Source organism: Cervus canadensis, chromosome 15 (genome assembly GCF_019320065.1).
Source record: "Cervus canadensis isolate Bull #8, Minnesota chromosome 15, ASM1932006v1, whole genome shotgun sequence".
Classification (NCBI taxonomy): domain Eukaryota; kingdom Metazoa; phylum Chordata; class Mammalia; order Artiodactyla; family Cervidae; genus Cervus; species Cervus canadensis.
In genome coordinates, this window is record NC_057400.1 from 38548331 (window position 1) to 38575765 (window position 27435).

The 27435-nt window shown below is 37.3% G+C and overlaps 1 protein-coding gene across 1 annotated transcript in view; it reads right to left on the reverse strand.

The window, feature by feature from the left end:
* The window catches only part of CCDC148 (coiled-coil domain containing 148), a 284626-nt gene that overhangs the window by 77986 nt on the left and 179205 nt on the right, over positions 1-27435 (reverse strand). Inside the window, exon 11 of the mRNA XM_043488354.1 lies at positions 20097-20237. Coding sequence (XP_043344289.1) covers positions 20097-20237 — 141 coding nt within the window. The remainder of the gene's footprint in view (positions 1-20096; positions 20238-27435) is intronic.

Sequence of the window (27435 nt, forward strand, 5' to 3'; positions counted from 1 at the left end):
TGACAATAGGTAAGGCATGACAGTGTGAGTATAGGATGTAAGGGGGAGGGATGAGTCAAAATATCAAGGGTTTTGAACTCAAACTAGGGCTCTGGGACAACCTAGAGGAGTGGGATGGGGTGGGAGGTAGGAGGGAGGCTCAAGAGGGAGGGGACATATGAATACCTAAGGCTGATCTATGTCGATGTATGGTAGAAACCAGCACAATATTATAATCATCCTTGAATTAAAAATAAATAAGAAAGAAAAGGACAGAAAAAAAATATCAAGGTGTTTAGCCCAAGCACTGGGAGAATAGGTTTCTATTTGTTGAGAAATGGAATGTGGAGGAAAGAAAAGGTTTAGAGGGAAAAGCAAAATTATATTTGGGGCATATTAGATATGAGACAATGAGATATGTGAGTTTGCAGTTCAAGAGAGAAATCTCTATCAGAGATATTAATTGGTAATTTGAGTCAGCCTGTAAATGGCATATGAAGTATACTGGATCAATTGAGATCCCCTAGAAAGTTCCCCAAGGGAACTACAAGACTTAGAGGTAGAATGGTGAAGAGGATCCATCCAAATTTATTGGGGACAACCCAGTGAAATAAAACAAAGAGAACAGCTTCCTCAAAGCTAAATATCAAGTTTTCCAAAGAGGAGGCAGTGATCACTTCCATCTTAATAGCTTATGTAAAGTGAGGACTGAGAATTGACCCCTGAAATTAGCAACATGGAAATCACTGATGCCCTTGACAAGCACAATTTTGCTGGAGTCAAGGGAGAAAATGGCTCCAGAGACAGTGGGTGGGAAGAAGTGAGGACACTGTGTGTAGGCTACAGGGGTGACGTGATTTTCTTAAGGGAGGAGGTGTGAAGTCAAGGGAGAGTAATTTTTTTTTAATTAATAAATACAAGTCAGAATGGTACATTTGTAGGTGAATAGGAAAGATCTAGAACAAAAGGAGGGGAATGATGGTGGTGGGAAAGAGATTTGATGGCCTTGAGTAGGAGAGGGGGAATAGGATTCTGAGCATAAATGAAGGGACTGGCCATAGACAGGAGCACAAATACATAATGCATTGTAAAAGAAAGGTAGGGAATGGGTGCAGATTCTGATAGGTTGGTAAATGCAATTCTGAAAGCCCATGGAAATTCTCTTCTTGTGAAATAAAGTATAAACAGGCTTAAAACAAAACTCACATCAAAATCATTAATATTTTCTTCAGTCAACTGAACAAAAGAACAACACCAAGGAGGCAATGAAGCTGGGTTTTTTTGTTTTGTTTTTTTTTTAAACCTGCTCACAAAACATGTCTTATACTTGACACTTCAACTGTGATCAAACTAGAACGGTCTGGTTTCTTGTACTGTTAAGCTATAGTGGTTCATTAACCCAAGGAGAGAAATCCTGAGAGAATATTAACAAGAATAAGACAGACTGTACCTGTAGAACATGAAAGAAATACTCCTAGTAAGCAGACTACTAAAGAGATTTTAAATTCACAATTACCTATTTAACAGTTCTGAGTAAACTAGGACAGGATCAAAGCCATGAAAATGACCCTAAAGCAAATAGTTTGAAACCAAGTGTTCTGAAAATTGATTAATCACAAAATTAACAGTAAACAGCAATCAGAGTGATGGGCAGCACAGCATAGTGTTTAATATCATGAATGATGGAATTACACCTCCTGGGTTCAAATCTTAGCTGCACCTCTTAGTGGCTATGTGACTTTGGGGAAATTATGTTCCCTCTATGTATCTCTGTTTCTTCATCTATAAAATGAAGATCATATTAGTACCCACCCCTTAGGGTTATTAAGAAGATTAAATAAACACAGAATAGTGCCTTGCACATAGCAAGCATTGCATAGGTGTCTGTTAATTAAATCAAATCACCATGAATAATCAAGACCTAGCCAGAAAATGAAGCCAAAAATTGACACCTGGAGATAATTTTTAAGACTTTACTTTTAAAATTTCCTACTGGGAAATCTTTTACAGAAAAACAAATACATCTGTTTCTTGATCATCCTGGCTATTTTTTCCCCCTCCATCTGACTTTTTCTTCAAATTGTATCCTGACAAAGATCACGAAGGATCCATAATCAGTTTTTCCATGCTTAAAAAAGAAATTCTAATGGAAATCTTCACTTTGAAAGACATGGAAACTAAAAAAGTGAGTCTCTTGTATTACCATCCTAGCTTTCTCTCACTTACCAAGTCAAATATCAAGAGCTGACTCTACATTTGGACTCATATTAGAAGGTCATAATCAGTTAATAAGTTCTGTTAATGTTCATTTCTAAATTTTAATGACAAAATACAGAATATTATTTTAAAATTATATGACCCTTAATTTATTTTTTTTTCTCCCATACCACATTCATTTCTTTACTCATATAACATCATTCAGAGGACTGGTTAAAATTCAGAAGATAAAATCTGAACCCCCCAAGTTTATTTTGGAGTCATTTCTACATGAAATATACATTAACTATCTTTTCCTTTTGACATTGGTCAAAAAATCCTGATAGTTAATTTACCTGCTAGATTTTATAGCACCAATATTTGGGGTATTTTATCAAGTTTCCAAATAAAAAGACCAATAATTAAAAAGAAAAACACCTGCTTAAACTTTGTATGATCACATTTCTGGTAGGTAGTAATTGAGCAAACTACAAAACAGAGGTTGGGAAGTCATTCAATAGATTGGTCCTCAGCCAGATGGTTCTCAGCTACTCCTTTAGCTGTAGTAGCAAGAGGTTGCTTTGCAATAAAGTTTACAGTGAGAGATTTGGGTGGGTGGATTTTAGAGAAGAGGTCAAACTGGTGTTCAGAGAGATTCAAGAGACATTTTTAGGGTCCAAAGCATCTAAAAAGTTTTTACATTCTATATCCTTCATTTTATAAAGATATAAAAAAGTGTTGTAAACCAATCTGAGATCATCTGAATGTCCCTTCCTGACTAAATGTCTCCATGGTGGATTTTTGTGTTTCCAACCCAGTTGGTCCCCAGTGGTATATTCCATAAACTGGCAGTATACCTTAAGTTATTTTACTCTAAGTGGGATCCAGTTAGATCAATTAATCTTTCTCTATCTCCCTCTCCCTCCCCTGTACCATCTTCATTCAAGGTTGAGAAAGAGCAACTTGAGGGGAAAGGATGGAGGATCTGGACCAGGAGATGCTAAAGGCTCTTTTTCCCACTGCCTAAATCCCCAAGATCTATATCACCCTCCTCTGCAACAGCAGAGAATTCACTGGAAATGAAAAGCAATCAGTCACAGACATTTGAAGGAAATTGCAGAGGACAGTTCCCTATCCTGCAGTTCCTGTGGTGCACAAATGCATACAATAGCAATCAAAGGCCTAAACAGGAAAGAGAAGAATTAATAGAAAGAGAGCTGATGAACCCTTTTGGAATCAGTCAGGGCAAAAATTTTGTATTCTAAGGCCTGAGCTTTGACCAGTTGTGGCAAAACCAATAACTTTCTTTGTCATAAGAGCATTCTTACTAGGAAGCAATCAGAGCAACATGGGCCAGTGTGAGGATGGATGATATAGGATGAGGAAATAAGAGAAGGACTAGGCATAAATAATGGCAAAGACACTATTCTAACCACCCCAAGCTTAAACCCTCATCAATACCCACTGAGAGGAGCAGGAAAGTCACACCATAATTGTGCATGTCTATGTACACAAATATACACATTTGTATGTTCTGTGTATATGTGCATATATATTTAATTTACTATATATAGTTGGGCTTAATTTAACTAATTGAAAATTTCAAATATAGTTTATTCTACTTTGGATTTTTAGTTTTTCTCTTTTAACCCTTTTGTTTTAGGGTTCTTCCCTAAAAGAAATTCTTCCGTATTATTGGGAAGGGTCCTAAGAGGTGGAGGAATAGGACGGGAAGACCACTTTCTCCCCCACAAGTTCATTGAAAGATCATTTGAACGCTGAGCAAATACCACAAAACAACTTCTGAATGCTGGCGCTGGCGGAGGATACCAGGCACCCAGAAAGACAGCCCATTGTCTTCAAAAGGAGGTAGAACAAAATATAAAAGATAAAAAGAGAGACAAAAGAGTTAGGGATGGAGACCCATCCCCGGGTCTCCTCCCGGGAGGGAGTTGTATAGGAGAAGATTCCAAACACCAGGAAACCCTCTCACCAGCGGGTCTGTGGGGAGTTTTGGAATCTCAGAGGGCGACATAACTGGGAGGAAAAAATAAATAAATAAAACCCACAGATTATGTGCCTAACCACAACTCCCAGCAGAGAAGTAGCCCAGACACTCGCAACCACCACCAGCAAGTGGAAGCTGAACAGGGAGGCATGGGCTGCATTGCTTAGGGTAAGGACTGGGCCTGAATGCCCTGAGGGCAATCTGAGGGAGCTAACGTGAGACAGCAACCCAAACCATGGGATAGCCAGAGAGGAAAAAAGAGAGAAATTTCCTGTGAAAAGCTCTAACCTAAGGCCCTGCCAGGCCGCTCACAGAACAAAGGACTGAGCAAATACCAGAGGAGAACTAGCCGGCAGGGGACAGGCCCATCCCCCACCAGAGGCAGGCGGGTGACATCCAGAGCCGGAAGGCAAGGGGCAAACTTGGCCCCAGAGAGGGCATCCTCTACCAAACTGCGAGCAGGCTCCCCAGTTACTAACCAAGTCTTCCTGGGATCCTGGACGGCTGACTTCCGCCGGGAGGGTCGCAGCCAGAGATCAGCTCCCCAGAGGAGACACACGGCACACCTGAGACGGTGCTCCCGCTGCGCACCCAGGAAGCCCAGCAGCTGGGACGCGGGAGGTGATAAGACCCACCGCCCCACCTGGGGCGTGTGCGCTCACCACGCACCTGGTCGCCTGAGCTGCTCTGACCTGGGAAGGGCACAAAACGCAGGCCCAACTGAGGCTTTGCCTTTGTGGAGTACCCGGGAAACTGAACCTGAGCTGCTTAGACCTGGGAAGTGCTCGCAACCCAGGGCCCGCCTTAGACAGATCCCCTGCAGAGCAACCTGGAGCCTGAGCAGTGTAGACCGGGAAAGCACACACGCCGTGAGCGGGGCAAACCCAGTGTGGCCCAGGCACTGCGAGCACTCCCCACACACGCCAGTGATATTTGCAGTGTTCCTCCCTCCCTGCAGCACAATTGAACAAGTGAGCCTAAATAAGTGACCACCTTTGCCCCTTGTGTCAGGGCGGAAGTTAGATACTAATGAGACCTGCAAACAGAGGAAGACAAAATAAAAGAAGAAGAGGGAACTGCTTTGGAAGTGACAGGTGCAACAGATTAAAACCCTGTAGTTAGCACTGGCTACATTGGAAGGGGCCTATAGACCTTGAGAAGAAGTACAAGCTGGAACAAGGAACTATCTGAAACTGAACTGACCCCACACTGCCCACAAAGCTCCAGAGAAATCCTAGATATATTTTTACTATTATCATTTTTTAAATTAAAAAAATTATTTTAAGAACTCTATTAATCCTTTAATTTTCATTTTTATAACCTACTATTACCTTGCAAAAAAAAAAACCCTATTTTTAAAGCAAACTTTACATATATATTTTCTAATTTTTGTGATTTTGCTTTGTTATTTTAATAGGGTATTTTTGAGAGTCTAACCTCTACTCTAGATTTTTAATCTTTGATTTTTGGTATTTGTTATCAGCTTTGTACCTTTAAGAATCCAATCTTCAGTGCCCATTTTTACTTAGTGTGTGATTACTGGCTTGATTGCTCTCTCCCCTTTTGGCTCTCCTTTTTCTCCCCCAGGTCACCTCTATTTCCTCAAGCCTCAGAGCAAGACATACCAAGCTAATTCTCCAACAACGCAGGAACATAACCCTGAGCACAAAAATCCAGGTGGCCAAAAGTCACACCAAACCCATAGACACCTCAAAACTCACTACTGGAAACTTCATTGCACTCCAGAGAGAAGAAATCCAGCTCCACCCACCAGAACACTGATGCAAGCTTCCCTAACCAGGAAACCTTGACAGGCCACTTGTCCAACCCCACCCACAAGGAGGAACCTCCACAATAAAGAGGGACCACAAACTTCCAGCAAACAGAAAGGCCACCCCAAACACAGCAACCTAAACAAGACGAAAAGGCAGAGAAATATTCAGCAGATAAAAGAACATGATAAAAGCCCACCAAACCAAACAAAAGAGGAGGAGATAGGGGGTTTACCCAAAAAACAATTCAGAATAATGATAGTAAAAATGATCCAAAATCTTGAAAACAAAATGAAGTTACAGATAAATAGTCTGGAGACAAGGATAGAGAAGATGCAAGAAAAGTTTAACAAGGACCTAGAAGAAATAAAAAAGAGTCAATCAATAATGAATAATGCAATAACTGAGATCAAAAGCACTCTGGAGGGGACCAACAATAGAATAACTGAGGCAGAAGATAGGATACGTGAGGTGGAAGATTGAATGGTGGAAATAAATGAAGTAGAGAGGAAAAAAGAAAAAAATTAAAAGAAATGAGGACAACCTCAGGGACCTCTGTCACAATGTTAAACGCCTCAACATTTGAATCATAGGAGTCCCAGAAGAAGAAGACCAAAAGAAAGGCCCTGAGAAAATACTTGAGGAGATAATAGTTGAAAACTTCCCTCAAATGGGGAGGAAATAGCCACCCAAGTCCAAGAAACCAAGAGAGTCCCAAACAGGATAAACCCAAGGTGAAACACCCCAAGACACACATTAATCAAATAAACAAAGATCAAACACAAAGAACAAATATTAAAAGCAGCAAGGGAAAAACAACAAATAACTCACAAGGGGATTCCCATAAGGATAATAGCTGATCTTTCAATAGAAACTCTTCAAGCCAGAAGGGAATGGCAGGACATACTTAAAGTGATGAAAGAGAAAAACCTACAACCCAGATTACTGTACCCAGCAAGGATCTCCTTCAAATATGAAGGAGAAATCAAAAGCTTTACAGACAAGCAAAAGCTCAGAGAATTCAGCACCACCAAGCCAGCTCTTAAACAAATGCTAAAGGATCTTCTCTAGACAGGAAACACAGAAGAGTTTATAAACTCGAAACCAAAACAACAAAGTAAATGGCAATGGGATAATCAGTTCAGTTCAGTCACTCGGTCAAGTCCAACTCTTTGTGACCCCATGAACCTCTGGGTTGTGAAGATCTTTTTTGTACAGTTCTTCTGTGTATTCTTGCCACCTCTTCTTAATATCTTCTGCTTCTGTTAGGTCCCTACCATTTCTGTCCTTTATTGAGCCCATCTTTGCATGAAATGTACCCTTGGTATCTCTAATTTTCTTGAAGAGATCTCTAGTCTTTCCCATTCTATTGTTTTCCTCTATTTCTTTGCATTGATCACTGAGGAAGGCTTTCTTATCTCTCCTTGCTATTCTTTGGAACTCTGCATTCAGATGGGTATATCTTTCCTTTTCTCCTTTGCTTTTCACTTCTATTCTTTCCACAGATATTTGTAAGGCCTCTCTAGACAGCCATTTTGCTTTTTTGCATTTCTTTTTCTTGGGAATGGTCTTGATACCTGTCTCCTGTACAATGTCATGAACCTCCATTAATAGTTCATCAGGCACTCTGTCTATCAGATCTAATCCCTTAAATCTATTTCTCACTTCCACTTATAGTCATAAGGGATTTGATTTAGGTCATACCTGAATGGTCTAGTGGTTTTCCCCACTTTCTTCAATTTCAGTCTGAATTTGGCAATAAGGAGTTCAGGATCTGAGCCACGAGTTGAATGCCCCAACCAAAAGACAAAGACTGGCTGAATGGATACAAAAACAAGATTCCTATATATGCTGTCTACAAGAGACACACCTCAAACCTAGGGACACATACAGACTAAAAATGAAGGGCTATAAAAAGATATTTCACACAAATGGAGACCAAAAAAAAGCAGGAGTAGCAATACTTATGTCAGATAAAATAGACTATGAAATAAAGGCCATGAAAAGAGACAAAGAAGGACACTACATAATGATCAAAGGATCAATTCAAGAAGAAGATATAACAATTATAAATATATATGCACCCAACATAGGAGCACTGCAATATGTAAGGCAAAGGAAAACAAGTATGAAAGGGGAAATTAACAATAACACAATAATAGTGGGAGACTTTAAACCCCACTCACACTATGAATAGATTAACTAAACAGAAAATTAGCAAGGAAACACAACCTTTAAATGATACAATGGACCAGTTAGACCTAATTGATACCTATAGCACGTTTAACCCCAAAACAATGAAATTCACCTTTTTTATCAAGGGCATACAGGATGTTCTCCAGGATAGATTGCATCCTGGGCCATAAATCTAGCTTGGTAAATTCAAAAAAATTGAAACAATCTCAAGCATCTTTCCAATAACAATGCGGTAAGATTAGATGTCAACTACAGGAAAAAAGTATTAAAAATACAAACATATGGAGGCTAAACAACACACTTCTGAATAACCAACAAATCATAGAAGAAATAAAAAACAAAATCAAAATATGCATAGAAACAAATGAAAATGAAAACACAACAACCCAAAACCTATGGGACAATGTAAAAGCAGTGCTAAGGGGAAGGTTCATAGCAATATAAGCCTACCTCAAGAAACAGGAGAGAAATCAAATAAATAACCTAACTCTACACCTAAAGCAACTAGAAAAAGAAGAAATGAAGCACCCCAGGGTTAGTAGAAGAAAAGAAATCATTAAAAATAGGGCAGAAATAAATGCAAAAGAAACAAAGGAGACCATAGCCAAAATCAACAAAGCTAAAAGCTGGTTCTTTGAGAAGATAAATAAAACAGACAAATCATTAGCCAAACTCATTAAGAAACAAAGGGAGAAGAATCAAATCAACAAAATTAGAAATGAAAATGGAGAAATCACAACAGACAACACAGCAATACAAAGGATCATAAGAGACTACTATCAGCAACTATATGCTAATAAAATGGACAATTTGGATGAAATGGACAAATTCTTAGAAAAGTGTAACTTTCCAAAACTGAACCAGGAAGAAATAGAAAGTCTTAACAGATGCATCAGAAACACAGAAATCGAAACTGTAACCAGAAATCTTCCAACAAACAAAAGCCCAGGGCCAGATGGCTTCACAGCTGAATTCTACCAAAAATTTAGAGAAGAGCTAACACCTATCCTACTCAAACTCTTCCAGAAAATTGCAGAGGAAGGTAAACTTCCAAGCTCATTCTATGAGGCCACCATCACCCTAATACCAAAACCTGACAAAAATGCCACAAAAAAAGAAAACTACAAGCCAATATCCAGATGAACATAGATGCAAAAATCCTTAACAAAATTCTAGCAAAGAGTCCAACAACATATTAAAAAGATCATACATCATGACCAAGTGGGCTTTATCCCAGGGATGCAAGGATTCTTCAATATTTGCAAATCAATCAATGTGATACACCACATTAACAAATTGAAAGATAAAAACCATATGATTATCTCAATAGATGCAGAAAAAGCTTTTGAGAAAATTCAACATCCATTATATATATAAAACCCTCCAGAAAGCAGGAATAGAAGGAACATACCTCAACATAATAAAAGCCATATATGATAAACCCACAGCAAACATTACCCTCAATGGTGAAAAATTGAAAGCATTTCCCATAAAGTCAGGAACAAGACAAGCATGCCCACTTTCACCACTACTATTCACCATAGTTTTGGAAGTTTTAGGCAGAGCAATCAGAGAAGAAAAAGAAATAAAAGAAATCCAGATTGGAAAAGAAGTGAAACTCTCACTGTTTGCAGATGACATGATCCTCTACATAGAAAACCCTAAAGACTCCACCAGAAAATTACTAGAGCTAATCAATGAATATAGTAAAGTTGCAGAATATAAAATTAGCAAACAGAAATCCCTTGCATTTCTATACACTAATAATGAGAAAACAGAAAGAGAAATTAAGGAAACAATTCCACTCACCATTGCAAGGAAAAGAATAAAATACTTAGGAATAAATCTACCTAAAGAAACAAAAGACCTATATATAGAAAAATAAAAAACACTGATGAAAGAAATCAAAGATGACACAAATAGATGGAGAAATATACCATGTTTGTGGATTGGCAGAATCAATATAGTGAAAATGAGTATACTATCCAAAGCAATCTATAGATTCAATGCAATCCCTATCAAGCTACCAATGGTATTTGTCACAGAACTAGAACAAATAATTCCACAATTTTTATGGAAATACAAAAAACCTCGAATAACCAAAGCAATCTTGAGAAAAGAATGGAACTGGAGGAATCAACCTGCCTGACTTCAGGCTATACTACAAAGCAACAGGCATCAATACAGTGTAGTACTGGCACAAAGACAGAAATATAGATCAGTGGAACAAAATAGAAAGCCCAGAGATAAATCCATCCACCTATGGACACCTTATCTTTGACAAAGGAGGCAAGAATATACAATGGAGAAAAGACAACCTCTTTAACAAGTGGTGCTGGGAAAACTAGTCAACCACTTGTAAAAGAATGAAACTAGAACACTTTCTAACACCATACACAAAAATAAACTCAAAATGGATTAAAGATCTAAATGTAAGACCAGAAACTATAAAACTCCTACAGGAAAACATAGGCAAAACACTCTCTGATGTAAATCATAGCTGAATCCTCTATGACCCACCTCCCAGAGTAATGGAAATAAAAGCAAAAATAAACAAATGGGGCCTAATTAAACTAAAAGCTTTTGCACAACAAAGGAAACTATAAGCAAGGTGAAAAGACAGCCTTCAGAATGGAAGAAAATAATAGCAAATGAAGCAACTGACAAAGAATTAATCTCAAAAATATACAAGCAATTCCTGCAGCTCAATTCCAGAAAAATAAGCGACCCAATCAAAAAATGGGCCAAAGAACTAAACAGACATTTTTCCAAAGAAGACATACAGATGGCTAACAAACACATGAAAAGATGCTCAACATCACTCATTATTAGAGAAATGCAAATCAAAACCACAATGAGGTACCATCTCACGCCAGTCAGAATGGCTACTATCAAAGAGTCTACAAACAATAAATGCTGGAGAGGATGCAGAGAAAAGGAACCCTCTTACACTGTTGGTAAGAATGCAAACTAGTACAGCCACTATGGAGAACAGTGTGGAGATTCCTTAAAAATCTGGAAATAGAACTGCCATATGACCCAGCAATCCCACTTCTGGGCATATACAATGAGGAAACCAGAATTGAAAGAGACACGTGTACCCCAATGTTCATCACAGCAGTGTTTACAATAGCCAGGACATGGAAGCAACCTAGATGTCCATCGGCAGATGAATGGATAAGAAAGCTGTGGTACATATACACAATGGAATATTATTCAGCTATTAAAAAGAATGCATTTGAATCAGCTCTAATGAGAGCCTATTATACAGAGCGAAGTAAGTCAGAAAGAAAAACACCAATACAGTATATTAACACATATATATGGAATTTAGAAAAATGGTAACAATGACCCTATATGCAAGACAGCAAAAGACACACAGATGTACAGAACAGACTTTTGGACTCTGTGAGAGAAGGCGAGGGTGGGATGATTTGGGAGAATAGGATTGAAACATGTATGTTATCAGATGTGAAATAGATCCCTAGTCCAGGTTCGATGCATGAGGCAGAGTGCTTAGGGCTGGTGCACTGCGATGACCCTGAGGGATGGGATGAGGAGGGAGGTGGGAGGGAGGTTCAGGATGGGGAACACATGTATACCCATGGCTGATTCATGTGAATATATGGCAAAACCCACCACAATATTGTAAAGTAATTAGCCTCCAATTAAAATAAATTAAATTAAAAAAGAGAAAGTCTTCTGTATTATTAGCAAGAACTTCTATTGACCTAACCAAGAATTGCACATTATCTTTGTGGCACAGTGGGCAAACACACCCTTTTAAAAAGACATCAGAGAAAGACCAATTTCTGTTTGCATGAAGTGAACTCTTACAGTTGCATGAAGGACTGAGTGTAATATGTATCACATTAAAGGCACTTGGTACATACTTACTGAATAAGCAAATAAGGGAATGAATGATCAGTCTATTTGGATCTTTAGTGACCCATTTGGGATTATATACAATCTTACTGTCAATACTGTCAAAAGCAGAGACATTACTTTGCTGACATCCATCTAGTCAAAGCTATGGTTTTCCCTGTAGTCATGTATGGATGTGAGAGTTGGATCATAAAGAAAGCTGAGCACCAGCACCGAAGAATTGATGCTTTTGAACTCTGGTGTTGGAGAAGACTTTTGAGCATCTCTTCGACTGCAAGGAAATCAAATCAGTCAATTCTAAAGGAAATCAGTGCTGAATATTCATTGGAAGGACTGATGCTGAAGCTGAACCTCCAATATTTTGGCCACCTGATGCAAAGAACTGACTCACTTGAAAAGACCCTGATGCTGGGAAAGATTGAAGGCAGGCGGAGAAGAGGATGAGAGAGGATGAGCTGGTTTGATGGCATCACCGACTCGAGGGACATGAGTTTGACCAAGCTCTGGGAGTTGGTGTTGGACAGGGAAGCCTGGCATGCTGCAGTCACGGGGTCACAAACAGTCAGACTGTCAATATATCTTACTAAGAGCTGATACAATTATTCTATGTGCAAGGCAGTGGGGAGTTAACAGAGTTAACAGATTTCTTCTGAGCCTAGATGGGTGGTCTGGTTCCATAGTAGCACTATTAGGAATGCCAGGTGGCTGAGCAGTTTTAGCAGCCTGCTTCCTGCCAATGGAATTTGGGGGAATCCATTAACCTCCTTTCAATTCATTCTCTCTGTCCCTTTCAGTATAATCTTACAGCATTTTTGATAAAATTTTCTCAAGAACCCAGTGGGACCTTGTGGATTTTAAGGGATTCTCTTCATTAGACAAAAACCAATAAACACAAGTCTTTTTGAAATGAACCCTTCTCTCTTTTGCTTTCTACTGATGTGGTTGAGAGAAATTGCCCTTAAACTTCTCTGAGGTCCTCTACTTAGAGAATATCTATGAGAAACACCCCTTATCTCTTGGAAAGGTCGTTTATATGAATGGATACACTGACCTTTTGATCTTTTCAAGGTTATTAACAAATGGCTGCACATTAACACTTTCAGCTTTTTCTCTGTGCTATTGGAAATAACCTCTTAAGTCTAGAATCTTTTTCCATTTGGATAGGTGGAGAGTTTCCCAAAGCATCGAGTCCTCGTTCTTTTTAGTTTAACAGTTCCTCTCTCAATTTATCTCACTCCCTTTTACTATAAGAAGCAAAATAGAAATACAGGTAGGATGTTCAACATCTTGGAAATTTTAGTTCATTATATATGAAGTTCATTATTTAGCAAGTTTTTCCATTTAACTACAGGACAAAATTCCCTAGGTTTTAGTGCCATAACATAACGGTGATTCTCCTTTCTCCAATTTCTAACAACATGTTCATCACTTCCTTTGAATCCTCACCAGCCACATCTTAAACACCAATATTTCTATTAATACTAATGGTCTGTTCAAGGCATTCTAGTCTTTTTTCTATCATGCTCCTCAAAATTTTTCCAATTTTTCCCTGCTTCCCAAAGCCAAAAAGATTTCCATATTTTTATGTATTTGTTACAGTAGCATTTCACTTCCAGATACTAAAATCTGTATTATTTTTTTAAACTGCTGTGCAACAAACTAGCACAAATTTAGCTACTTGAAACAATACTCACTTATTAGCTCAGAATACTATAAGTCAGAGGTTCAGCAAGGCATTGCTGGGCTCTTTGGTCATGACATCACAAGGCTAAAATCAAAGTGTTGACAAAACTGAGCCCTCATGTGGAAGCTTTAAAGAAAAATTTGCTTCCAAGCTCATTTCTTTTTTTCTGGCAATATTTGGTCCATTATAGTTATAGGGCTAGACCAGCCAAAGAAAATTCTCTGCTTTTAAAGGGTTCATGCAACTACTTCAAGCCCACCCAAGTTATCTCCCTTTCTCAAGGCTGTTTATGCCATATAATATAACCCAGTTAGATAGTTACAGATATCTGGTGTATGATACAGGGTATGTATCACAGGAGAGCAGGAAATCTCAGGGTCCATCTTAGAAGTCTGCCTATCATGGGTCTATTCAATAACTCTTTTAAGCCCCACAATCCTAAAGAAGCAGAGCGTAAAATCTAGGAATTCTTTTTTATTATTCTTCTATGTCCACCTGTTTTTCTACTCTTGGTTCTTTTGATCAGTATATTATTTGCAACCCCACAGACTGCAGCATGCCAGGCTTCCCTGTCCTTCACAGTAGGAGTACACCTTTCCCAGTTTTGAACCAGTCAGCTCTTTCATGTCCAGTTCTAACTGTTTCTTCTTAACCCACATACAGGTTTCTCAGGAGATAGGTAAAGCGGTCTGGTAACCCCATTTCTTTAAAAATTGTCCACAGTTTGTTGTGATCCACACAGTCAAAGGCTTTGGCACAGTCAATGAAGCAGAAGTAGATGTGTTTTCCTGAAACTCCCTTGCTTTTTCCATGATGTACTAATGTTGGCAATTTGATCTCTGGTTCCTCTGCCTTTTCTAAACATAGTTTGTACTGGAAGTTCTCAATTCATGTACTGCTAAAGCCTAGCTTGGAAGATTTTGAGCATAACCTTACTAGCATGTGAAATGAGCACAGTTTGAACATTCTTTGGCATTGACCTTCTTTCAGATTGGAATGAAAACTGACTTTTTTCAGTCTTCTGTGGCCACTGCTGAGTTTTCCAAATTTGCTGACATATTGAGTACAGCACTTTAACAGCATCATCTCTTAGAATTTTAAACAGCTCAGCTGGAATTCTATCACCTCTACTAGCTCCCTTTGTAGTAATGCTTCCTAAGACCCACTTGACCTCACACTCCAGGATGTCCAGCTCTAGTTGAGTGACCACACCATTGTGGTTATCCAAGTCATTAAGATCTTTTTTGTATAGCTCTTCTGTGTACTCTTGCCACCTCTTCTTAATCTCTTCTGCTTCTGTTAGGTCCTTACAGTTTCTGATCTTTATTGTGCCTATCCTTGTATGAAACATTCCCTTGATATCTCCAATTTTCTTGAAGAGATCTCTAGTCTTTCCCAATCTCTTGTTTTCCTCAATTTCTTTGCATTGTTCATTTAAGAAGGCCTTCTAATCTCTCCTTGCTATTCTAAAACTCTGCATTCAGTTGGGAATAATCTTTCCTTTTCTCTCTTGTCTTTTGCTCTCTTCTTTCCTCAGCTATCCATAAAGCCTTTTCAGACGATCACTTTGCCTTCTTGCATTTCTTTCTTCTTGGGATGGTTTTGGTCACCATTGCCTGTACAATGTTCTAACTTTCTTCCATAGTTTTTCAGACATTCTTTCTACCAGATCTAATTCCTTGAATCTATTCACCACCTTCACTGTATAATGATAAGGGATTTGACTTAGATCATATCTGAATGGCCTAACGTTTTTCCCTAATTTCTTCCATTTAAGCCTGAATTTTGCAATAAGGAACTTATGATCTGAGTGACAGTCTGCTTCAGGCCTTATTTTTACTGACTGTATAGAGTTTCTCCATCTTTAGCTGCAAAGAACACAGTCTGATTTCAATGTGGACTATCTGGTGATGTTCATTTGTAGAGTCGTCTCTTGAGTTGTTAGAAAAGCATGTTTGCTAAGACCCATGTGTTCTCTTGACAAATTCTGTTAGCCTAAGCTCTGCTTTATTTCGTATTCCAAGGTCAAACTTGCCTGTTACTCCAAATAGGTATCTCTTGATTTCCTGCTTCTGCATTCCAATACCCTATGATCAAAAGGACATCTTTTTTTTTTTTTGATGTTAGTTGTAAAAGGTCTTGTAGGTCTTCACAAAACCAGTCAACATCAGTATCTTCAGCATCAGTGGTTGGGACATAGACTTGGATTACTGTGATGTTGAACAGTTTGCCTTGGAAACTAATTGAGATCATTCTGTTATTTTTGAGGTTGCACCCAAGTAATGCATTTCAGACTCTTTTGTTGACTATGAGGGCCACTCCATTTCTTTTAAGGGATTCTCGCCCACAGTAATATATATAATGGTCATCTCAACTAAATTTGCCCGTTCCAGTCCACTTTTGTTCACTTATTCCTCAGATGTCAATGTTCAAACTTGCCAACTCCTGCTTGATATGTCCAATTTATCTTGCTTCATGGACCTAGCATTCCAGGTTCCTATGCAATATTGTTCTATATGGCATCGAACTTTACTTTCACCAGACACATCCACAACTGAGCATTGTTTCTGCTTTGACCCAGCCAAAGCATTTTTTGGAGCTATTAGTAGTTGCCCTCTGTTATTTCCCAGTAGCACATTGGACAGATTCCGACCTGCAGGGCTTATCTTCTGGTGTCATAGCTTTTTGCCTTTTTCATACTGTTCATGGGGTTTTCATGGCAAGAATACTGGAGTGGATTGCCATTTCCTCCTTCAAGGGACCACATTTTGTCAGAATTCTTCACTGTTACCCATTTATCTTAGATGGCCTTGCTGATGTGGTGCATAGCTTCACTGAGTTATGTAAGCCTCTTTGCCATGACAAGGCTGTGGTCCATGAAAGGGATTTATCAGATTGGCAAAAATCAAAAAGAATAGTTTAAATATTTTATGAAGTAAAAGAAGTCTTATAAAGTTGAAAACATGCAAATCCTGCAACACAGTGATTCCCACCCAAGGTATACCCTAGAGAAAGCTGTGAATACATGCCCCGGTCATTATACACATGATGGCTGCTGCAGTACAGTTTCAAGAACAAAACTTAAGAAACTTCCATGTCAACCAATCAAAGAATGGATAAATGGTAACCTAGTTCTACAGTGAAACATAATATAGTCATTAAAAGAATAAACTAGCTGTCTTTATTAACATGGCTATATCTCAAAATGCATGGTTAAATAAAAAAGCACGTGCTGCAAAATGATACAGTGTGAAAATATTTATGAAAAAAGTAAAAGAATTAAAATATTTTAAAAGCAATAGATGGTCTGAAGGATAGCAATAACATTCATGGTCAAGACTCCTTTGGGGTGGTAAGAAGAGAAATAGTACAGAGTTAAGTCCTCAAAAGAAGACTTCAATTTTATCTATAAGATTAAATATGAAACAGAATGAAAAATGTTAACAGTTTCAATGCTAGGTGATGAGTACTAATATTTTGATTTCATCAAGCTCTGTACTTTAATTTTTTTCTAAATGTTAAGAAGTAATTTTTAAAGGAAAATAAATAAAATAGATACCTTGGTCGCATACATTTGCAAGAGGTTGACCATGAATTTGACTTAGAGCTCATTATTCATTCCATCACTGTTTTCTTTGTTGTGGTTGCTGCTGTTTTGGTGTTAGGCCAAGTTCAGTCCAGATCAGTTCAGTCTCTCAGTCATGTCTGACTCTTTGTGACTTAATGGACTGTAGCATGTCTGGCTTCCCTATCCATCACCAACTCCCAGAGCTTGGTCAAACTCATGCCCATTGAGTCAGTGATGCCATCCAACCATCTCATCCTCTGTCGTCCCCTTCTCATCCTGCCTTTAATCTTTCCCAGCATCAGGATCTATTCCAATGATTCAGCTCTTCGCATCAGGTGGCCAAAGTATTGGAGCTTCAGCTTCAGCATCAATCCTTCTAAAGAGTGTTCAGGGTTGATTTCCTTTAGGATTGACTGGTTTGATCTCCTTGCTGTCCAAGGGACATTCAAGAGTCTTCTCCAGCACCATAGTTCAAAAGCATCAATTCTTCAGTAGTTAGTCTTCTTTATGGTCCAGCTCTCACATCCATGCATGACTACTGGAAAAATCATAGCTTTGACTAGACAGACCTTTGTTGGCGAAGTGATGTCTCTGTTTTTTAATATGCTGTCTAGGTTTGTCATAGCTTTTCTTCCAAGGAGCAAGACTCTTTTTAATTTCATGGCTGCAGTAACTGTCTACAGTGATTTTGGAGTCCAAGAGAATAAAGTCTGTTACTGTTTTCATTTTTTCCACATCTATTTTCCATGAAGAGATGGGACCAGATGCCATGATCTTCATTTTTTGAATGCTGAGTTTTAAGCCAGGTTTTTTTCTGTCATTTTTCCCCCTCATCAAGAGGCTCTTTAGTTTCTCTAATGGCTTTCTGCCATTAGAGTGGTATCATCCGCATATATGTGTTGATATTCCTCCCAAAAATCTCGATTCCAGCTTGTGATTCATCCAGCCTGGCATGTCACATGATGTGCTCTGTGTATGGCACTTAAAATGACACTACATGCAAACAAATGTTTCAAAATACTAATGGTCATACTAATTTATAGAAAGGAAGTTTTATGAAGGGCACACAGGTAGGTGACAAATCTCTAAGGATATGCTTTTCCAATACTGTAGTTTCATAACAGCAAATGTTGGAATTGATAAGTTTTCCCCAGAAATGTGTATAGGTCACATCTGTTTGTTTTTGTTTTTAGTTGCTCAGTCATGTCTGACTCTCTGAGATCCCATGGACTGTAGCTCACCAGGCTCCTCTGTTCATGGAATTCTCCAGGGAAGAATAGTGGAATGTGTTGCCATTTCCTACTCCAGGACATCTCCCCAACCCATGAATTGAACACAGGTCTTCTGCATTGCAGGCAAGTTCTTTTACCATCTGAGACACCAGGGAAGCCCTATATTATTTGAGACATAGTTGATATTTATGAGTATCTCTTTTGATGGGGACTTGATGACACCACTTAATGTACTCACTTAGAAATTAAACTGTAAATCACATCTTCTTTGTAGCTCATTTTGTCAAAAATTATATAATTTCTATACATGTTGTTTTTCACACATATTGACTCTACAACAATTTGCTGACATAAGAGCACAAACCAAGCAAGAATAATGATAACTGAAGTCTAAAAATGTAGAAAACCTGACTTTTAGCATTAAAAAACACAGTGTTATTTTTTTCTTCAGGTTGAATTTTAAAGGAAAAACTTCTAGACAAGAGTTTCATATGGTTTCAATGGACCATATAGCTTAAAGTATAGCAACTGTGTTCACGAAGCAAACATTTATTCATCAAGGACTATGAATTAGTCATTCTTAGCACTTTAAGCAACTCCAAAAGAAAACATTTTACATATTGTCCAGATCAAGTCAATACAGATTAATGGAAATTCCTTTCTTCATGTTATAGAATTGGTCATAAATTGCCTTTTGTGAATTATTTCCACACAAGTCATAAAATCTTAAAGAAATGTATTCTTTACTATAAATTCTATCACTTTTGTGATATGGGTAAATAAAATATCTAAATATATACCCTATATATTTTTTTAAATCCCCTCCGAAATATGTTTTATCTTCCACAGGCTGTCAATAATTATTTTAAAGCTATTAGTATTTTGGGGAATTCTCTGGAGGTCCAGTGGTTAGGATTCCACACTTCCTTTCCATAGGACACGGATTCGATCGCTGGTCAGAGAACTAAGATCCAACAAGCTACATGGTACAGCCAAAAATAATAAAAATTAAAAATACCTTTTTAAAAATAAGTGTTTTAATCAATATTTTGAGAATTTGGAAACCAATGTTCATTCAAAAATAGGATGATGAATTTGTATCAGTATGAAAAACCAAACAATCTAACACATAATAAACCAAGAAGTAAATTCTTTAAAGGAACTTTTGGGATTCTATGAATTGTACTGACCCTAGTATAGTGTATTTTCCAATAAATACATCTTTTTACAGTCTTTTGCTGTACTGTAGTCAACCAAAATGCTATTCCAGTACCTCTGGCTTTGCCATGTCCCTACTTAGAACATGCTTTAACAACAACCACAAACCCTGTCTTTTCTTTATCAATAGTATCTCTTCTAATCACAAGTACTTGTGCTTATGAAGTCAATAAAGTGGGTTTTCCTCCAGGTACATAAATCTCTGAAGCTCAAATACATTCAAGCAAGACTCCACTAGAACCTTATGAAACTTTCTAAGAACTGCCTATGAGGATTCCATGCCAAAGACCAAAGTCAATCAAATCTCAATCAGGCAATTAAATATTCATTCACACATTTGCAGCAACAGTATAAATACCTCTTTTTTCTTCTCTTCTCTTTGTAACAATTCCTTCTTCTTCCACAGTTTCTCTTTCTCCTCTTCCTTTTCTCTTCTTCTGGCAGAGATTTCCATTTCCAGTCTTGTTACCTCTTCCTGGCGGGCTCGCCACTGAAGAACCTGAAATAAATAGAAATTCATCCAATAAATAAATACACTCAAGTGATTTCACAGATCATAAGGAGACTAGGTTTTGTATCAAGCAGATGTTAAAGACTTTCCAAGGACACATTAAAATTCTGCATGCACATGCATGTGTGATGTATGTGTAAAGTGTAGAAAGCAAGTGTAAAAATCACCTCATTCAGAGACTGTTCACTTGGATTCATGGAATGAAATTCTAAAGAGTCTGTGATTTGATTTCAAAAGATCTGTGAATTCTCATAAATATTATGTAAAAGTTTTGTGTTTTTGCAGATGTGTTTTTCTGGAACATTATTTCTATTTTCTAGTCAACAGTTTTCAAATGGGCTTAATATCCTAAAACTTAGGAATCCCTGATATGTTTCATCCTGATTTTTATAAGTGAAGAAAATGAGCCTGAATGAAGATGAAAAAAATTAAGACATTTAAAAGAACTTCCTGGGTACTAATAGGTGTTATTGGTAGAAATACAATTGGTACAGCACTTCTAGAGAACACTGGGTAATATGTAAATATATATCACAATATGAAATATACATAGTCTTTCACCCATCATCCCACTTTGAAGAAGTTATTCAAAGAAGACAATCAACAGGACATGTGCACAAATTACCAATAGGAATGTTCATTGCAGTGCTGCTTAAACAGAAAAACTGGAGAGTCTTAAGTGTCTGGCAACAAGAAATGGCTTAAATTAATTACGGCATCATCATGCAACGACTGTCATTGAAAAAGTTTCTATATTTCCATATTCATCAACACAGAAAATATCTACAACCTATTATTAGATGTAAAAAAGCACGTGCAAAACTACATTCATGGTATGATCTCATTAAAATAAAATATCATCTATCTATCTCTGCATAGAAAGAGATTTGGAAGGAGATCTACCAAAATAATAATATTGTTTATCTCTGAATAGAAGCATTTCATGGAATTTAAAAAAATGTTTATAATAAACATGTCTTATCTTTGTGAGCAGTAAACCAATAAAACTAACAAAATAAAAGCAAACACACATTCTATGTACACATATAGCTAACAAAGCAGAGAGGAAGGAGATGGATACCTATGCAGAAAATTTTTTTTTTGGAAAAGGAAGAAACTAGCATTCTCAGTTTAATATATCATGGTCATATATTTGATATAAGCATGATTCACTGTAGTAATATATGAAATGAAAATTGAGTAAATAAAATATCATAAAATATGGTGAACTAAAATAACTAGTTAAGCTCTTTTTGCACTTTCATTATTCAAAGTTTGTTTTCTAAAAATATATTTTGCTCTATTTATCAAAATATAAGGAATATCAAGGAAATTCAGACTTTTGGTTTTCAAACACTTAGGTTTCCTCAACTACTGATAATCTTAGCCACATTTACCTTCTTCTTTTGAACCCTATTCCTAGAATAAGATCATCTATGCCTTCTGTCCTAACCTATTACTTCCAAATCATTCCTTCCTTTATCTACCCTCTGTCTGTAATATGCTATATCAAAATCAAGTGCCCTGTCAAATATTGCCAGGGGTCTCCCTCCTGGATTGGTCTCCGTTTCTTTAACCTTATGGTGGTATTTAACTCTGTCAACCACCTCTTCATGTTTAAAACTCTTTCATTCCTTGGCTATAACACTGTTCTCCCCTGCCTCTCCACCAGTTGATACTGCTCTCTTCCCTTCTTCCTGCTTCCTGTGTCTACCTTATACTCCTAAATCTATTGCTATCCTTTCTCAACCTCGGCCTCTCTGTTTGTTATCTAATGCGCTTGTCCTCACCTCCAACTAATGCCCCATTTTAACCTTGTTAATGTGTAGTCTCTAGGTAGGATTTTTTTCCTGTTCCTCTCTTTATACCACCATCTTTATTCTTTGCCTCATGGTGTGACCCAAACTATTCCCCCACCTGAAATACCCTGTTTCCCCCTATTTCATAAAATGCTTCTTGGCCCAGCACATGTCCCATATCTGCCACTAAACATTCTCCAACCCACATTCATCTCTCTTATTATTTCACTGACCATATCATAACTGTTCTCTATTTTGAGCATAGTATTTCTATTTCCATTTAGAGCAGAGGCCATAATATATAGGTATTTTGTTTTCCCCTTATACTGTCTAGCAGAGTGCTAGCACATGATAGATGCTCAAGTAATACATACTTAAATTACCAAAATAACATTTCTAAATGGAACCAAATAAATAAAAAAGAAATGATAGCATTAGAATATACCCTTTTACAATGCATAATGAAATAATGGGTTCTCGTTCACGATAATCATTTGCTAGTGAAATTGATCTGAGCTGATAGGAAATGTTATAGTAATGGATGGATCAGGCTGACAACAGTTGAAAACACTGAGTAATCTTAACATCAAAGAGAAACAAGCAGCCATTTTAGCTTTTTATTTGAATACACCAAATGTAAAAAAAAATACGAAACAGATATATTTCAATATTGATTAGTAAGTAGATGCTATTATGGAAACACTGTTCAAGTTTTTAGGTGTGATCATAGTATGGTTATCCTTTTATAAAGAGTCTTTTTAATTTTAGAGATAAATACTAAAATATAGATGAAATGATATAATATCTGGGTATTTGCATAGGCATGAGAGAGTAGGTAAGGGTATAGATGAAAAAATTTGACTAGTAAGTTGATAATTGCTGAAGTCGAATAATGACAGACTTTTATATATGTCTACATTTTTCTGTTTTAAAATTTTTATTTAAAAAACATAAAATATAATGTAGGTCCAAAGAGATTTGTATAATAAAACACTGGAGTCTCAAGGTTCTCAGACAATGAGACCTGAGAAGCAGTGAACTTATGTAAAGAAAAATAGTACACATTCAGCCTTTCTGAGTATTGGGACTATTCCTATAAGTTTCAATAGAAAAAAGTTTGTGTTTTGAAACTATTTTACTCACTTTTGATTTAAGACTAATTTATGGGAATTAATCATTGAATGACTTTGCACATGTAATGTTGTATGATTTATGAAGCCAAATATAAGCAAATACCTATAACTGGACAAGATTTCTGTTTCCAAAGGTAAGTATAGCAAGAGAATAACCAGACCAATAAAATTCAGGTACCCCAGTTAATCTTCCAGTTTACCCTTCTTGTCATTTGCAAGTCTAAACAATGTTTTTCCTGTTCTCCAGAAAAGATTACGGTAGTTTTTAAAATGGTGCATACACTATAAATCGTAAAACAAAGGCAAGTTGAGCAATCAAAAGCCAATGGGTTATGGATGTTAAACTATGTGCACATATATGAATGAATTGCTGGAACAAAAACTCTGGAGCAAGTCAGCATCAGCCTTTTGAAACTAAATAGCTTCTACTTCATATTAGAATCATGAGAATGGTCAAGGACTGTTAAAAGTTTGCCTACAATCAATAACTCACAATATCATCTGTAATTATACCTATATCCCCTCTCCCCCACAAAATAAGGTGACAATTGAAGGAGAGAACATTGTTGAAGCTAGCATTATATCCTCCTAAGTAGCTGGAGTTGTGAGATCATGACAATGAGAACAGGCTCTGCAACAGTTAGTATCCAGGAGGTAAGGTAATGGGGCTTTTTGTAATACACAATGGATACAGTGAAGACTCCACTGGGAAAAGGGTGCCATTGAAAAAATCTGTACCCAGTGGATCCCCACAGAGGCAGCCAAAGGATTTTCCATGAGGAGCAAATGACAACCGATTATGGTATTTTCAAGTCCAAGAACAAGAAAGCTGACAGGTGGGCAGAGGAATCAATATAAGCACAATAAGCTGAAGTACAGAAGAGCAAACCGTGAGCAAAAGGAAGAATACCCCAGAAGAACATTTTAGTGGCTTTTATTTTAAAAGGTTTGGTAATTATATAGCTTTAAATGGAGCATGTGAACATAACTGTGTAGCAATAACAACCAGGAAAGAACATTACCACAGTGGTAGTCCGGAGCACATTATAAGGAAATATATTATTTAGATTATTAACTACAGAACTTTTTCCAGTTCTTTAGTTAATTCTTTGTTTAATATTCCTGCCAAAGGTACAGTCTTTGAATGAAACCTTAACCTAACAGAGAACAAATGAAGTTTAAAATATGTTAATCTGTTGCCAATAATAAATTAAGGATTTAAAATGGAAATGGTTAGTAGTATTACATGGATCCTTTGCTCTTGATGTAAAAGTTAAATAGTTCAAGGGAAATTAATTAACATGCATATTTTTAGAATGAATCAAGTACTAGAAAAACACAAAATGAAGCCCATGTAAACTTCAAAGGCAATAATGGAAATTAATATCAAGGTAACAATATTAACACAATTTTACATCAAAGTTGAGAGCATTGAAAATAACTCTGAAGTTGGCAACGCGGTATAAAGGAAATGAGTATTAAACTGCTGGTCAGAATACCAGCCTTTTTGTCTTCTCTCTGCCACTAACCAACAACATTGTTACTTTGAGCAAATGGCTAGCCTAGTTTTCTCCCATGTTAAAGTGGACGACTGGATCAGGTGACTTCTATAGTTTCTTTAAGTCCTAATATTCCGATTCTATTTTCTATTTTCCTTATATATAGAGACCACAATATGCTCTGTAGTTTTCTTCAAACAAAATGAATTGCAATGAGGTACATCAGTATTTTATGAGCCTGTTAAATAATAATAGACAATTAAATACTAATTGTGAATTCTATCAGCCATTATTTGTGGAAACATTGTATCATGTGTATTGTTTTATATGGGAAAGTACTATTGAGCAGTGTCTATAACTTATGATAAAATATTAAAAACTGCCATATATGAGGGCTTACTGTGTGCTAGGCCTATGCTTTGTAAATGCATTAATCACAGTGTCAAGTAATCCTTGAAACAAGCAAGCTCTCTCTTCTTCATGCTTCATCTGGCTAACTTTTCCTTATCCTACTCAGGCCTAAACTTAGACATCATTTGTTCCAAGAAGTCTTCCCTAACTTACCGTGTTCAGATCAGGTGTCTCTTCCCAACTTCCCTAGCATCTTGCCCCTCTCTTGTATTACAGCACACATCAGCATTGAACCACTTGGACTCGCCCATATCTCAGACTTGGCTACAAACTTCTTAAGGGCAGGGACCAGATTTGTCTTATTCGTGGGCTCTCTCCAGTCTTGCATGGTATCTGGCACTTTAAAGGTTTAAGAAATACTTATTGATAAACACACAGATAAGGCTCTGAGGCTATGCTTGGCAGGTAGATGAACAATATTTCCCTTTCTCCCCCACTGGATAAGTCTTTGGAAAGAAAAGTACCCTCTCCAAACACGTTATCCTTTTCTGAGTCTTCCACCCTGCTGGATCCCTGCTTTCCCCATCATAACTGTTTCCAGGATTCCCAAGTGCCACTTCTGCTTGTCAGACAAGGAAAATATCCAGAAAACCTTGTCAGGATTTTCAATAATGAATTATATTTCTAGCAGTGTTAGAGGATATGTGCAAAAAGTGCCAAGCAAATCTTTTTCTTTTTTTGCAAATCTTTTTCTATCTTCTCCTTAAATGTTCCTATAAGCTTCTACAGCTGAGTAAACTTCAAATGTTCATTTTATTGAATCTTTAACAGTCTGATAGTTTCATTAAATTCTTTCCAAATGTCCCACCATTTTTCAATATTACCTAAGCTTTTTTTTATCTTATATGTTCCATTTATGTTTAAACTCCACTCATGAAATACAGTACCTGTGCTTTTGCATACATTATTAAAACTTCCTGTTCTCTCCTTGGCATTTTTGCTTAGTGGAAAGATTTGGTTTTTCCTCTTGGTTTCACAATTGTCCCTTGGTTTCTTGGGTGACTTCATAAGTGCATTTTTTGATCACCTCTCTTTGATAACTGCTTTCCATTTTCTGTGACTTTTTACTAGTCTTTTTGAGAATCTCAATGACTATGCACTATTATCTGACTGCTTCATGTCCTTTTCTTTTCAAATAAAATCTTGCCAAGTTTCATTTAAACGGGTCCTAGAGGGTCTTAACCTTAGTGTAAAATAAGACTTGCAGAGGAAGAAACAAACTAAATGCTAATAAGTGAAAAACTGTCAACAGATATTTTTTCCTAAGGGACAAAACTTACAAACCTATCATTGTACTATATTTACAAAGCTGACAAAGCCAAATTGCATAATAGACTCAGAAAATGGGGTTAACAGTCAGGAAATCACTTGCCTGCTGACGATGAGTCTAGGGAAACCATTTCCCATTTCTGGGCCTCAAATCCTCTTCAAAAAATGAAGAACACTAAATCAGTTTTTCAGACAAAGGGTTATAACTCATTAGTGGATAATGAAATAAATTTTATGGATGGGAACTAGCATATTTTTATGGAAGAAAATATCATAGTGCATCTCATGTCATTACAGCAATGCTGTTTCAGGAAATTTTTATTTCCATTCTGTGTGTGCGTGTGTGTGTGTGTTTGTGTGTGTGTGTGTGTGTATTCATTTGTGATGTAAAATACATTTCTCATGTAGGTCACAGTGAAAGAAGCTTGAAAAACACAGCAGTAAATTCTCTATAATCTCTTTCAATGCTGAGATTCTATGACTGTGTGCTATAAAGACCAAAGCTACTGTGCCGCCATCATTAAGCCACAGTCCTTATCCTTTCTGCGGTCAACCAAGGAGCATAATGAGAGAATCCAGGTTTTGAAATCAGAAACCAGAGATTTAGTCCTACCCTTGTGACTTATTAATGGCACTCCCTGGGGCACATTGTTTAACCACCTCTAACTTCAGAATAATGTAAAATGGGATAAAAATGGCACACACTTTACAGGATCGCTGTGCAAATACCATCAGTTTGCACAAGCCAGATTCTCAAGAATCATCCTGACACTGCCTGTCCTTGACACTCCACATATAATCCATTACCAAGTCCTGTAGACTGCATCTGACTATCATTTGGACATACATTCGATTCTATCTTCAGGCCTTCCATCCTAGCGCTATCAGAATACATCCTGCATCCACACTGGTTTTATTTCCTGCCCACATTCCCATCTCACTTCCTACACTTTTAAAGATTTCCATCACTCTTAGGGTGAAGTCTAAGCTCCCAACTACGGACTACAAAGCCTCCAGAGTTTGGCCCTGTCTATATCTGCAGCCCCAACTCCTAAACCCATTACAATAACTGACT